Below are 16,905 nucleotides of genomic sequence, written 5' to 3'. Positions count from 1 at the left end.
CAAAGCTTTCTTCCAATTGTATGGATAGATAACGAACTTCTCAATAACCCTCCTTGTGTTTTCAAGTATGTTTGTGGTCGAAAAGCCTGTGTTTTACCTACAAGGAAGTTTTCTGCATTTGCCAAGTACTATTTTGTTCTAAAACTATCATTATATTATGTAACCAAGAAGAAGCTCAGCATTTCAAAGAGCGAACTGTGAGATGTGTTCGCAAGTCTCGTTATTTTTTCTTATGACTTCCCCTCCTATTACTTCAAATGTGTTGTTACCAAACTGACTATTTTAAGAGAGCCAAAAATTCAAACATGCAATTACATTTTGGAGAAGTGTACATTAAATAATTATCATCATCATCATTTGTAACCTATATATAGAATTCCCATATTTCTGCTATTCCAAACCGGGACATTTGCTTTCACTTCCTCCATTGGTAGAAAGTACCTAACCAGGACAAGAGCCATTTTTATTTTATTCCTACTGGGTGTATCAGTAATGATGGACGCATCTCAGATATTAAGATTATATTGAACTGTATACCGTGACATGGCGCGCACTACCAATATTTATGGGTATTGTAAATTAAGATTAGGTTGGTTGTTTGATTTTGAGTTTAGTGTCCTGTTCAGCAGAGAGGCTATATTAGATGTGGATTTACAGCTTAACGTGAAATCCGAACCAGTTGAGCTCCCGCAGGGAATCGAGTCCGGGTCTTCGGTGCCGTAGACGCGTACACTAACCATATATCCACGAGGGACCTCATTAATATAACCTATGTAATATCGAAAATAATCCTTTAGAATACTACAATAAGGATAGAACACAAAAATGTGATGAAAAGATTACTATTACTGACAAGCAGGACTGTCCCGATTAAAATGGTAACCTACCTATAAGGTACAATCTTTCAATAGTCTGCACCCCTACTTTCAGTAGTCTGTACTTTCACACCTCCGAGTTCCAGAATCACTGTTTTAGAGTGCAATATGTTATTCTTCCTGTAATAGTAAGATCCAAAAAAATTCAAATCATTATATTCTTTGGTATGCATGTTTACGTTACAAAATTACATCACGAGAGTTTGTAAATGGAGATGCTGATTCACTTTTCACCTAGAGAATAAACACTGTCACTCACTTTTATCATTCACGTCATATCATTGAGTAATACAAATACATTCACTGGCTGTATTTCATGCGTTACTCAGAAACTAGGCCTTCAGTTGTCCATGTTAACAATAGTAACAGAAGTAATACCACATAGCACTACATCTAGGCAACGGTAGAAATCAAATAGAAGTATAGTTTGTATAGTTAAGCTATTCAACTTCAAGTGGAATGATTTGTGTGCCAGCTGTATCTAACAATTAATATCAGAGATATCAAAGAATATTATGTCGCACGTCCAGATATATGGCTTTTGAAGCTAGCCGTTCACACGAATCCGTCTGAACACTGATTATGATATCAGCATATGGGCTACAATACTATCTGTAGTGATTGCCGTGGACTACCAGTGTAGTACGATAAGTCTTGGTTTCAGTTATTTCACACAAATGCAGATTATATGAATTCATTTTTCATGGAAACACTGAACTATTTACAGCCGATCAGAAACGATGAGTCTGCTCAGTATGGGAAAAATGCAGATGGAACGAAATGAAATCTTAAATATCCTTCGTTATATTCTGTATGATAAAGGTCACGGATGATAAATGCAAGTTTATAATTCTGAAAGAAGTAATATTTGGCACAAGAAGATAGAAGGAAATAACAGAAGTATCAAGAAAATTACACGATTTATCCAACATAAACTCACATGTTCTAGATTCAACAAGGGTCGCCTCACATTAAATGTGATCTTAACCCAGGGCCACCATTCCTTTTTCATTCTTAACTAGACCCGTAAACTTTACCTTATAGACCACTTTGTATTCATGAACATATGCATGGGGAGGGGAAGAACTACGGACAAAATAAAATAAAAGAAGTTGAAGAGGCGTCACCTGATCCTGCATTCAAATATGGTGTATGTATTTTTAGTCAATGTATCACTTAGTTTCATGATCATTCGGAAATGGTTAGAGAAGCTTTCTACGTCCTCCGACTCCGTGAAAAACTACAGCATACATTGAATATTGAATCAGTCATTCAAATAGTGACTCCTGCTACAACAATGGCTCCAGACTTGATTGCTACAACTGAACTGGTGAGTGGAAGAACAGCACAAGTCTAAAATAAGCCATTATACCTAAATGTATAATAATTGTGTCAGAAATAATTGTTAAATGCATAAGAACAACACACCCTATAGATTGGTAAAACAGTTTTTTTTTTTTTTTTTTTTTTAACTATTATACCAATATATTAATTTAAAATTGAACTTTAAAATGTAGGACAGCATAACGTAATTTTCTTATTGAAATATTCACGAGATGTCATTTTTGGACTAGCACTGTTTTTCCACTCACCTATTCAATTAGATTTGTATATCACTCCCACGCAGCGACACTATATTTTATATATTCCAAAGAACTACGAAGTTACTAGGTAGAGTCTCCAGTCACTGAGAATACAATCAGCATCTTTTCCTTTACTTCTTTCTCCAGTGAGGATTTTTACTTCAATTTACTCCTTTTTTCACTTTTACTGTCAAATATTTCTAATTGAATTAATTTTTGATTTGAAATAATGTAATATAATTTACAGACTTGAACCTCTTATCTAAACGTAGAAAATGAGTAAATAAAGCACATAATATAGATAAGAATGATTTATTAGGTTTCTACCAACTATTTTTTTATTTTCAAATCTTAAATGGAACCATTTTTATTTGGAATGCAAATCTGATCTATTACAAAAAATGGAACTAAATGTTTGTATTTATGTAATAATTATAATTTAAATAATAACTTCACAATCAATCAAAACAAGATTCACATAAAGGGTGCTAGGCTACACGAAATTTAGCTACTTCATTTAAAATAAATATTTTCCATCATGTTGATAGTGTTTAATTATTTACAATAAATTCATTATAAAGATGTTGAAAATTCTATACCTTAAGCCATTGATAACCTTCTAATTGATTTCCTAGAGATGAAAGCTATTTATGTATTGAAAAGCACCAGAAATTTATAACATGATCATCCAAACATAATATGAAAGGTTCGGGCACAAAACTTGATAACCACAGATTGACAAAATAAAAAAAATAATAAATAATAGATAAATGTGCTTTCCGATGAAACTGTCTTGTTTTGATGGTAACTTCTTTGAGGAAGTAAAAAATTCAAATTTATCACGATATATATAGTACACGTGTCTCCAACATGTAGGGTAAAAGATTTATTGTTGTCAATACACATTTTTTTTTTTCGAAAAATTCAAATTCAATTTTCTTTGAATACCATTTTATAGATTATCAAATGTTTCACCCGAACCTTCATATAATTAAATATTAATATTATTTTGTAGAAAACTCTCAAAAACGTAAACAATATAACGTAATTCTATTAAAATGTTTCTTATATATACAAAAGAGGACAAAAATATATTTTTAAAATTAAAGTTAAATAGTGGATGGAAACATTCTCCAGTGGTTTAGAACTAATCGGTTTTGGTCTTATCTAATGTCAGGTACAGAGTTATACATTAATCAACAACGCCACCAATTAAGTTCAGAAAATTGCTTCTCAACTTAAACGGGTAATTAGTATTACATGCATGTTCTATGATATGAATTTCTCGGCTTGTAACTTGCCTTCTATATTTATATTATGGAAACGGACGGTAATAATGTTATATTTTATTATATTTAAATTTCAATTTATTAATTTTTGCATAGCACACACGTGTAATTGCTTGTACCATTTCTGTAAAATATCAATATTTATGTAAAATGTGTATAAATGAGACCGTAGACGCTGATATTGAACTTTATGTAACAAAATTACTTCTACATGTGCATGTAAATATTTTAATTTTTCTACAAGCCCAAGCCAAGATTCTATAACCTGGAAAACTTGAACAGTTGTCAGTGAAATAGAAGAATTATATGTAAATTATTGTAACTGAGGTTAACAGCTCAGCATTCAACTCTATATAAAAACTTCTTATCTTAACTTCAAAAATAGAAACTTAGTTCAAAAAGACATACAGCGACGAAGTACATCAGTCCGACTACAGACTTAGGTCTGCCACACGTCGACTTTTAACTATCTCCAAGTTGAGCACCAGTGAGGTTTCATTCTAGGATTTTCGATTATAATCAATAAACTACAGAGTTGTCAACATATTAATCTAGAACTATAAGGAGAAGTTACTGGCAGACTAATAACAAGCGTAAAAATTGAGCTGAGTAACAACTTGGACATCTGAGGAAATTTATTCTTAACTGCAATACGTATGGACAGATTAGTGACTCCTATCTGCAATATGTTCATCACGTATAACGCTCACCCACATTCCACACATTCACTACACTTTACATTTAATTAATTTTAAAACCATATTGAAATTGACTTATTTTATCAGATTAATCACATCTAGATAAATTTATAATGCATAAAATTACCGATATTAGAAAAGTAACAGATTTCGCGTAATACAACTTCTCGTATTAGTTATAAGTTACTTTTGACTAGTATTACGAAAAGGACACAATAAGAAAAAAGACTCAATAATTCCTTCTACCTTTATAGAATTATTAAATTACCACTTAGAATTTCTGGCATATTTAAATTTGTAAAATTATTACCATACGTTTCCATAACGCGTATTTTGATCGAAGCACTAATGCTTTCCAAATAATGAACCATATATCCACCTCACTTATATTCATCCACCTTCACCTCACTCAAAGACTACTTTACCGTGACTTCTTGATGGAAATTAACAACATGCAGCATTTCTGGGAAGCATTCTGAAGGAGAAACAATCGCCATGAAAAGCAAGATGTGCAACATATAAATATGAAATTAACATCTAATATTTCTTTTCTTAAGCAGGTATTATCTTGATTACTAACATTTTACTGAAATATTTTATTTATTTATTTTATTCTTAGTTGTAAGGAATGTATTGTTCCGTTCTACTAGCCTAAATAAATATAAAGTAAGTAGTGAAAATATATTTCCCCCACATAAAATATTTTTGTGAATATGGATTGCTGATTTAATTACAGAGACCCTTCTTAGAGGCATAAATAAGTTACTGTGTAATAAATGACTGGAACAAAGGAATCCCGAATTGAGCAAAGAAATTAAATTACTTTCCAGAGAATAATGTATCACACAATACCAAAGAAGATACTTCAAGCTCTTTCGTTAAACATTCCATCCGATTAGATGTGAAGCATCCAGTGGGTGCCATTTTGAAATGCAGTCACGTGATAGTTTTGATAAGTTGAAAGTAGAGAGATAGCCTTTTCTCTGTTCTTTATTTTATTTTATTTTATCCGGAGCTAATGGCGTTGTTCTGTAATCCAGCTGGTCTTGGAGGCGAGATAGAGCGATGCGAACGGCCTATACCGTGAGGGATGATCTTGCATAATGATCTGTGCACCCATTAACTGCACCGGATTCAAGGCCCGGTCATGGCTTAGAGTCCGCTAATAGTGTGTCTTTCCTGCATAACCTCAGTGTTGCATAAGGACGCAAAAGAAAACTCAACTTTCTTTTCTCCTATCTAATTACGTGTTATAGATAAAGTGCTTTTACATTTTTTCTTTAGTGGGTGTAACTGTTCCCACTATATATAAAAATGCTAGGTTTATATGTTTGCGGATGTTTGTGGCCAATTCTTTTGACAATATCTCGGAAACCACAAGCTCCAGAAAGATACCGTTTTCACTGATCGATTGCAAATTTTGTGTAGATTGTTCAGTTCTAATTGAATATATATATATATATTAAATGGCCGTTATTTCTTTATTACATCTTTTAGGGATATACTGGAAGTAATTGAAATTTTACAAAGTAAAGCATCATATCTTACGAGTTACATATTCCAACACCACACAATTGTATACTGGGTTAGTATATCTCTGCGGCGTTTGTTTCATGGCCAAATGATAATGAAAAATGAACGATAATTATTTTTCAGTCTAAGATGAATCTTTATTGTTTGGAGTGTTTCGTCCAATGAACACCATATATCACTGGCATTATAATTAATTGTGTGTGTAATGTATTTGCTTGTTACATACAGCATGCAAGAAGGAAGAAAATACTGACCATACATGAATTGGAAACTCCAACCGGAAGTAGGCTCAGATCTTGCAAACGGTGCGAGATATTGAAAAAAAAAAAATAATCGAAAAAATCATCCCTTTATGGTACCCCTTGCCGATTTTTATCAAGACGTCTTTCACTTGTCTGTAAAGGGACATGTACAAATGTTGTGAGGAATGACAAGAAGATTCATGCTCATAAGTGAATGATGCGCTGTGTAGAGTGTGCAGGTTCAGCTATACCCTCTTTGGGACTCCTTTGTTTCAACAGGTAGTCTAAAAGATATTTGCGCGCAAGATGGCATTCGTGTCCCATAAACTCGCGGTATTAGTCGCAGCGGATCAGGCCTAAAGTCATTCGACATCTGACAGTTGAACCTACTACATGTGCGAAATATTTTGGAACTCTTATAATTAGACGTAATATATTGCGCCGTGATTATAAGTGAACTTTCCAGAAAATGCTACATTTTACAATTTTCCTTTGATAAAGGCGCAAATGCTGCACAGGTCCGTGAAGAAATTTGTGCTCTTTATGGGCAAGATATGTTATGAAAAACAAGTCTAAGATACTCCTTGCAGTGGACGACCAACCATAGCAAAAAGTCGAGCAAGACCAGGATATAAGCAGTCACGACATCGCCAATGACTTAAACATCCATCACCAAACACCGTTAAACCATTTGGAGAAAAGTGGCTAACAAACAAAACAAAAAACGCCGTTTGAGGCCACGTGAGCTCACTCAAAAACATTTACTCGAATTTCAATCTATGAATCTCTACTGTAACATAACCAACTCGAGCCATTTCTGAAGCAGTTGATCACGAGTGATGAAAAGCGCATAACTTACGATAACAATGTGCGGAAAAGATCGTCGTCGAAGAGAGAAGCTCCACAGTTTGTGGCAAAGCCCATATTGACGCACATGGTTATGTTGTGTATTTAGTGGAATTCAAGAAACATCGTGCATCACGTGCTGCTGCAGCTGAGCAGAACGATAGATTCGGATCTGTACTGTCAACAATTCACGAGAGTGCGCCTAAAGTAAAAAGGAACGGCCGGAGCTGGCCAACAGAAAGGGGTATCGTATACCACGCTGACAACACCAGACAGCATAAATCTTTAACGACTCGTCAGAAAATGAATCTATTGTTTGGAAGGTGTCAATGTATTTACCGTATAGCTCAGACTTGGCACCGTCAGACTATAATTTGTTGCAGTCTTTGCAGAACTCTTTGGATGGTGTTAAGTTAGTTTCAAAAGAAGCCTGTAATAAAAGGTACGGACAATCGCACTAAAGTTTTTCGCGCCAATTCCATAACAAATCATGTCCTGCAGTTATTAATGAAACATTTTCTTCTGAAATACGAACAAAATTCTAACACGTTTTCGGAAAGCTTCATTGAAAGAAAACTCATCCCCCAAAAATAAATTCCAGATTTTTCATAAGAAATGACTTACGCCATATGTTAGGGTTATTAATGAAATATTTGTTTGTAAAATAATAATAAAATCACACAAGTGGTATTTTACAAAACTATAAAAAAAACGAAAAAAACTCAAGAGTAAACTACCCCTTGTGGATACTCTCATGGAAATGATTTATGTAACATTATGAGAATAATAATGGAATATTTATTTATGAAATATGATCAAAGTTGCCTGAGTTATTTTTGAGAAAGTAGACTGAAAAGAAGAGTAAATTACTACTAGTGTTTTTTTCGTAAGGAATAATTTATACAATATTATAGAGTTACCAAGGAAATATTCATTCATGAAATACGAAGAAAATGGCATGACTCATTATTGAGAAAATCATCCCCAAGAATAAACTACCCCTCGTAGATTTCCAGCACAAATCAGTATGTCATGTTATCTAGTTATTAATGAAATCTTTATATATGAGATATAAACAAAACTACTAGAGTCGTTTTTGAGAAAATCGTTCAAAGAAACACCCCTCGTAGATTTTTTCAGAAGAAATGAATACTATTGTCAGGTTACTAATAAAATATTAAGAATATCGCATGAGTCGTTTTTGAGAAAATCGACTGAAACAACTCATACCCAAAAATAAACTGTCTCTAGTGCATTTTTTCAGGAAAAATAAATTATGCCATATTGTCATGATATTTTAGATGAAATATTTATTTATGAAATATGAACAAAATCGTGTGAGTCGTTTTTAAGAAAACCGTCCAAGAAAATCTCACCTCCAAGAATAAAGTACACTCGTAGATTTGTACAGTACAAATGAGATACTATATTAATGAAATACTTATTTATGAAATATGAACAAAATTACCTGAGTCAGATTTAAGAAAATCGTACGTAAGAAAACTCACCCTCGAGAATAAAACATCCCTTCTCGACTTTTCCTAGAGAAATGACTTATGCCATATGATGGGGTTGTTTCTAGAAAATGGATTTATGATATAACAAAATCGTTAGAGCTGTTTTCGAGAAAATTGCAGTTTTTGATTTCTACTCTCAAGTAAACTACTTTTATTTTTCGAGGTAGGAAGAAAATTCCACCTCCCCCCTCCCTGGAGGATCACATAAAAACCTTAAGTTTAAAATTTGGTCTCGATACGATAAACAATATGGCCTCTAGGTGAGTGTACATCAGGGCAAATAGACGGACACATCTCGAAAAATTACTTTTTCGATACCTATGGTCCATGAAACTTGTAAATTTCCCTCTCTTTCTCTGTATCTATACATATATCTATCTATATTTATATCTACATATAGATATATCTCACTCTCTCTGTATATGTAGCAAATAATTGTGAGTAATTATCTGAGTAATTCTGGTAATACCAGTGTGCCACCCGATGGGCAGTTGTTTAGCACCTTGTGGGGTCTGCTTCTACCAAGAGTCGCGATGAGGCGCCAGCGTGCCGCCTGACGGGCAGTTGTCTGGCTGGAATTCCTTGCCTATTCAGTTTTGGTAACCAAGTTGCGTCAAGAAGATGGTATTTTCCGTGCAACAGCGAATTATGATAGTGGTATAATATTTGCGGACTGGGTCAATTAAGAATACACAAGAAGCCTACACTGCCTGGTACACAAGAATAAAACTACCTGCGAAGCGCTGTGTTCAGGACCTGGTGCAAAAATGACGTCATACAGGATCTGTGACGAATGTGAAAGACAGAAACCAAATGTTGTCCGAACACCGAGGTCGTCCGTGATATTCAGCAGCGGACAACACCAACCCCACAAAAGTATACTCGGAAACTATCCTAACAGATCGTTATGTCACGAACGTATCAGTGCATGCTGAAGTTTTTCAAACTGAAGCCATACCGTGCAACATGTGTCCAGGAACTGAAAGAGCCGGACACAGATAAACGGATTACGTACTGTAATTGATTATTGATAATGACTGCGGACGGACGTTTTGACCCTCTGCTCTGCTGTACTTTATGTCCGACGAAGCGTGGTTCCATTCATTGGATTAAGTGAATGCGCACAATACGCGGCACTGGTCTGCTGATAATTGCACAAAACTCTTCCACGACCAAAAGATTGGTGTTTGGTGCGCAGTTTCACGTGTAGTGGATCAAGTGTTCTTTCAGTCAACAGTGAAGATTATCGTGTCTTCTTGAAACAATTTTACGACGAAGTGACACCATAAGAAATACTATACTATTACTTCGAACAAGATGGAGCCACATGCCATATTTTGAACGAATTGGGGCATGAACTTTTTACAGAAGAGTGCACAGTAAGGAAAGGATTGTTGCCCTCTCATTCCCTGGACTTATTCTCTTGTGATTTTTATCTCCGAGGATGCTAAACGGAGATGTACGCAAATAGCTACCATACTCTGACTGAACTGCAGCAAGACATTACCCTACTATCCGGATCATTACCCGTGAAGAGCTACAGCCGATATCAGTCAATATGCTGAGACGTGCACAAAAGTGTCTGATAATGGGGACCATTTTCAGCATCTCTCTGTCACGTACAGGTAAGCCAGTGTTTACATTTTCCTATCTCTTTCGGTCAGTCAATATTTGCTTTCATTTAATATGTAGATTTTAAACAACCTGACAGTGTCATTGAAAAGTACAATTTTGTTAGATTGGCAACACTATTAGTCTTATGTATTGAAGAGTATGTCAAACAATGTCCCTCTGCTGATATTTGCATGATACAAACTTTCACTGTTTATATATATATATATATAAAGTTACAAGAGCGTTTCAAGATAAATGGTCCGCCCTATATAAGTATCTAATTCGGTGATTTACCTATTTTAAAGTTTTTGTGGACATTTAACTGCAGCTTAGAAACTGTATTGTTTCAATTATTTTAAAATGGATAGTGACGATACTGAAACGGGCTTTGTTGTTTACTATTAGGACAATAGTTGTAACTATATTTAGATTTGATCATTAATATTTATGTAACCACAGCTGGTTGGTGGAAAACTATCTATGTAAATAATAAGAGCTTTTAATTAAGCACAATTTCAATCTATATTGTACAGTTGGCCTGAACGCTCGGGAGCAACAGTAGTATATATATAAGTCGAAAGTAGTTTATTATTATTATTATTTATCAGAGGCCGATGGTGTATGGACGGAAAAATGTTTTAAGAATGTATCCTTTTTTGAAATGCTTTTATTTTAGAAATGAATATCCTGATGGACAACGAATTTACTGATGCAATTAAACTGTATCCAAGTACATACTAGATTTGCATTATTATAATGAATACAAGCGAAAATCATGTAAGACATGTTAAGAGGCTCTTGGTCATGTTCTACAACAACGAATCCATTTATATTATTAATATTTCCATACACTGTAGTATCTTCTACACAAAGTATAAGAAGTTATAAATTACAGAAGGAGCAATTATGGAAGAAAGAATAAAAGAGATCTGTGTGATATTAAGCAAGTTCTATTTCATTTTGCATTTACGTTAATGTTTTAAATACCATTAATCAGATTATAATTTAGTTTCCTTTTGTTATTTGTTAAGTATGCATTTAATGAAGGGAATAATGGAATGCATTTTGGAGTTTTACATTGTTTCACGCAAAAGACACAATATTATGTTACAAACTAAAGTAGATAAAAGTATTACAGTTGTTTTATCTTACAAAATCATTTTATACTACGTTTCTTATTTATAAAATATACAATTATGTAATATATTACTTATCTGTTAATACTAACTAATCTGTTTCAAAATACAATTATTATGTTTTTCAAGTTGGTCATTTGCCACAGTGGTACCAAAGGAACATATACAGATTTCAGGATATATTTTATAAGACTTGTAACATCATTTTTTTTTACAAACATTTCTTTCTGTACAAATCGATTGTGTAGTCTACCTGTAGACTATCCTAGCTGTAAGCCATTATATTTCCAAACCGTGAAAATATACGAAAAGTTCTGGAAATCTATTATGTCAACCGATCTAGGAGGTTTGCTCAAAGCAGTTATAGTTCTTAAGCAATCAGATATCACACTCTTTTTAAATAAAAATTACATATACTTTTGGGTTTATCGTAATTTTGTATAAGGTTTGTACGCATCTTGGTAAACCTTTAATTTTGATTTCTGTCTTCATTAATGAAATATCCTAAAATTCTGCTCTTTTCTATTTTGTCCTGAATTGTTGCAACGACCCTGAAATTTACTTATTTTTGTGTTTGTAGTGTTAATGAATCGTTTTTTTTATACCCAAGAAGACACCATGCACACTGCGTAGCTGTGTTCATATTTTATCACTCAATAATGGCTTAGATTTTCCAATAACTCGCGAATTTATTTTTACATTTTGTAATAAACTACTTTGGTACTATCATTACAAACAAATGAGTGTAAGAAATTAAACATTCAACGATTAGTATATATAATATTGTTTGTGTTGAACTAATAGGTAAGAAAGTTCATAAATCTATTAACACAAAGGAGCTTAAAGCAAGTCCACGTTTAGCAAGAACGAAAAATCATCAGTTCTTAGATGATGAGAAAATAAAACAAGCCAATAAAAGAAAAGAATCATATACAAAATATAAGTGAGAAGAAAAAATGAGAATCAAGGAACAATGAAAATATTGTAGCAAAACGCTGATGATATGGTCGTTGAAGACAAAATAATCTGTTTACTTTCTTAATAAAGTTAAATGCGTGCTATTGAGTCAGGAATCGAAACTCTAAATATCAGTTAATTGAAGGTGTATGCACGTCAACAGTAAGTGAAAAATTATTAACTTAAGTTGTAAATATTGCAATGTAAACCTTTCCATCAGTGTTTACCAGAGAGGATCTTGACCAAGCCATAAGGAACAGCCCGGTAGCAACACTGTAGCGAAATTAGCGGACATCTTCCAGGTACACAGGAAAACAGGCTAAAGACGGATCGAAGCGCTCGGTTTCACTAGGAAGTTAGATCGTTAGGTTCCACATAAGTGCAAATCAATAAGAGGTGTGAATCGCGATCTGTATATTTCTTGCTTTTCCTGGTACAAAACTGCCAGTTTATTCATGCATCTTCACGCACAATGAGAAATGGGTTACGTGCCCGAACGTTAAGTATTGCAGAATTGTGTATCGAGTTTCTGACCGCTGCAATCCATGTCCAAACCAGAACTTCATCTCAAGATGCTGTCAAGTGTGTAGTAAGAGGCCAAAGAAATAATTCACTGGAAGATAATGGATCCTAGCGAAATGATTAATGCCACCTTCTAATGTGTGAAGTGCGATAGACTGCAAGCTGCATTGTGATCGAAGCAGCCACGCCGCGTCAACTGGCAAGAAGTCATCATCCACCGCGATGGTGCCAGGCCACATGTTGCTGTAAACTCACATCAAAAGTTAATTGACTTTGGTTGGGAGGTTTTACTTTACCCGGGCTATTACCTTAACTTGGTCCCTATACACTATCATCTGTTTCGGGCTTTGCAGAATTCCTTCATTCGGAGAATCTTACAGGCTATGAACATTGTCTTACAACAGCTCTTCAACTCGAAATCTAAAAACTATTATACGTGTACAGGATTTATTTTCTACCAGCAAAATAGCAAGAGGTCATCAATTACGGTGGCTATTATGCAGAATCGAGGTGAGTTATAATTTAAGTTGTTTACACTGATAATTTGAGTCGCCACACCAGAAACGTAACCAATATAAATCATATCATCTTTTGTATTTGTTTCTACATTTTTATGGGAATGAAAATTTTATTTCAATATAAAGCAGAAAATGTATATGAGAACCGAGGGTCTGTATTTTAAATAATAATAATAATAATAATAATAATAATAATAATAATAATAATAATAATAATAATAATAATAATAATAATAATAATAATAATAATAATAATAATAATATGATGATGATGATGATGATGCTCTGGTATGTATCGTAGTGAGACGATTTGTTCTCTTGTTTTCTTTCTTTCTTACTTAATGGGCTTAAAGGTTTATTCTTTGTAGAAAAAGTACTGATGTTCTAATTACTAATATATTCTTCGGTTTTGTTTATGATAGCTTCACAGAGCACTGACGGTTTCTCGACTCAACATTCGTACAAATCTTTTGATTGATTGTCAAAGAACTTAGCTATTCCTTTGTTTACTTGAAACTAGTACATAGAAGCCATTTTTATCATCAGTCACAATGCGCGACGAGTTCACGAGACATCGAACGAAGAAGTGCTAGTGATAACTGATTTTTGTTGTTTCCTGTTAAAGTGTGGAGATATCTTGTCAATATTTTCAAAAATTTTCTACAAACTGTACAATAGCTGAGTGGTCAATTTTTTAGTTGACTGACGCGGACCACCATGGGTCAAAGAGTTTCAACGCTCTTCGTCTAAGTCAAAGGTTCGTTCTGAGCGCAGAAGATCCTTTTCGTCAGAAATTCTCCTCTTAAACTAATTTTATTCGTGCTTTCGCCAACTGTGTTCTCTCCTGTATACTAAATATTTCTACTTGCTTGTGCTGTATCATTAATTTTCAGATAAAATTCAAATAAATGCGTATATCAGAAAGTATCTTTCCTCAACCGATACTCTATAATGTTGAATATAAAATTAAGAAAAAATCAAACAAACAAGACCTGAACGAAGATTGGGCTTTAAAATAACGTACAAAATAAAACATTTTCTTTCCTTGCAAAAGTTTCCATTAGAAAGAAAAAGAAAAAATATCCTGGTGCAACAGCCTTTACAGGGCCAGAGCCTACCAGCCGAACGCAATGAAAACACTATCTGTTGGGTTCCAACGGTCACCCATCTTTCCGTTGATCAGACCTGGCACTGCTTGATTTCGCTGATATCACGAGAAGCTGTTTAGGAAAAAAAAAAAAAATCTACAAAATTACATTACCCCGTTGCCTGTAATTAACATAAATAGTTTGATACACAATTTTAATTTTCACTTTCGCACGTTTATTTTGATAACGGAAGGAACAGGTATTTGATTTCTCTTTTCTATTTATTCCTTAGCTCCGAATCCACATCCCGAATGGTGGCCAAAATGTTTTATCAATTTTCTTGCAATCCGTTTTTCAATTACATCATCATGGCAGTGTAGGTAATTTGACAGTCACATAATACTTATGAAATCATTATCTTGTTGTAGGCATAGGTGTCACACTCAAAGAACACTTTTTTGCAGCAAATGGCTGTAACAGTATAGTACAGTACTATTCTATATTATATAGAAGAGAGCTTTTCAATCTTTCGATACTCGTAAGCCAGCCAAAGACTGACTGATAAAGTGTAAAGTGCCACACTCCTAATGAAACTAATTAAAAGTAATTCGCGGAACGGGTGGTTGGAAACCACTGATATAGAAGATCGTTTATATAAATCAAATTAACCGTAAAATGAAATGGTAAATTTTCGAAGCAAACGGGTCCTTCACTATATTTTCCTCAATATAAAACAATTTGTACAGTCAATATCCGAAGAACTGACATATAAAGAATACAATGTAGAAAATCAGTTTACAAAATATCACGATACACAATAGTTTTGATTATTTTTATGATTTATTCCGGTGCAATTAAGAAATCTGCATTTAAGCTCATAAATTACCCTTACGGAACATCGGATGCATGCATCAATGAACACAAAACTTTGATAAAAAATTTTCATATCTGACAAACAACTAATCAAATTGAATACATAATATTCACTAACATTGTATGTTAATAATACCTGAATGAAAACACTACAGAATTCTTATGAAATACAGTTTGTCTATCAAAATTTTAAATATAAAGATCCTTCAAATAACAGCATTTTATATAAGACCCTAAACACTTCTTCAGAATTTATAATGAAAGCAACTTTATCTTTTTCTTATGTCCAACACTAAATATTATTAAAGTAAAATAATAAACAATGTAAAAACGTAATATCACGAAAAACTTAATTTCTTCTGAAATAGCAAAACATTACTATTAATATGCAAAACAAATTTGCACTTAATTTGTACTACTAACTGTAGCAGAATTTATAAGTCCCATTCACAGAATAAATGTTTTACATACTCAAACGGACGCATTTTCACTTACCTTTTCCTCATTCTTTTCTACATTCAACTACACAAGTTTAAAATTTTCCAGATAAGCTTTATTAATATTTCACTATGTAATTAAAGCAAAAAATTAAATCATTACAAGTATTTCGTACAATATGTACGAACTTCGTTAGAAAAACATTGGTTACTGTCTCTGGCGAAATCTCTCTATTATTGAGCTAAAATTGTAAAATTGAGCTAATGACGTCCTTCCAGTTTCGAACAAGCCTAAGTAATAAATGTCTATATAACAACGTCTAAAAGTTTCACCAATTCCTTATCAACTTTTGAAAATCTTATGACAAGGATTCATGTTCTCAATCCTGTCATTTCTTCACTTTTTTGCCATAGCCTTTGTGCCACTTCTGTATCGATATCAACTTTACTTCTGTACACTTTACAATCTCTGTACATCAACCCTGTCTGGTCTTCAACGTCTGATGAAATAGCGCAATGTAAAACTGTCTGCATACCCTGTAGGTAAGAGAATCATATTTTTGTTAGACATTCCATGTTCTAGAAGCATTGCGAAAACATTACTCTAAGTTTATAGGATTTCATACTTTTTATCATCAAAAGTATGAAAAAGTACGATAACAATAATGAATCACGTATAATTATCTGGTTCATGTTAGCTTTGCTTTATTTTAAAACTTACCAAAAGAAATTCAAATCTCTGAACAAAGCAAGTTTTGATTAAAAATAATAATTATGTAATAGTCTTGGCAACTAACTAAACATCTTGGCTTCATACATCATTAATAATTGGTACTGTGTCTCATAAAGCCAAGATATTTAGTTAGTTGGCGAAACTGTTACACAATTGTTTTTTAATCAAAACTTGCTTTGTTCAGAGATTTGTATTTCTTTTGTTAGGTAAATAACGTGTATTTGCATTTCCTCGTCGACGTTAAATCGAACGTTTAAACTAGCTTCTCTCAGGAAAAATATCAGAGTTACTTTAGATTTAAGTTTCAGAAACAAGTTTCGTTTTGTAATATATCAACTTCCAATCGGTATCAGGACATTTGCGTACAACCAGAGACCAGTTTCTCTGGGACATTTGCGGTACTGTTCAAAAGTTTCCCTCAGACAGTGGGATATTTGCGGCACA

General features: G+C 33.5%; 1 protein-coding gene across 2 annotated transcripts in view; it reads right to left on the bottom strand.

Moving 5' to 3' along the window:
- Window positions 1-2,756: 2,756 nt before the first annotated feature.
- Window positions 2,757-16,905, bottom strand: part of LOC145660573 (retinol dehydrogenase 11-like) — a 42,828-nt gene continuing 28,679 nt past the window's right edge. The window contains exons 4-5 of one of the 2 annotated variants that reach the window (XR_014126837.1): window positions 15,787-16,265; window positions 2,757-4,920 (exon numbers count right to left, since the gene is read on the bottom strand). Coding sequence is in view for 1 of the 2 variants with exons in the window: in XM_081725805.1 (XP_081581931.1) it covers window positions 16,101-16,265 (165 nt within the window). In the remaining variant the exon portion in view is untranslated. Of the gene's footprint in view, window positions 16,266-16,905 lie in introns of both variants that reach the window. The other variant, XM_081725805.1, reaches the window with a different exon arrangement.

The sequence above is a fragment of the Thermobia domestica genome, chromosome 9 (assembly GCF_964235325.1).
Source record: "Thermobia domestica chromosome 9, izTheDome1.hap1.1, whole genome shotgun sequence".
NCBI lineage: Eukaryota > Metazoa > Arthropoda > Insecta > Zygentoma > Lepismatidae > Thermobia > Thermobia domestica.
The sequence above is the reverse complement of the archived record's forward strand: the minus strand, read 5'-3'. Positions and strand labels throughout refer to the sequence as shown.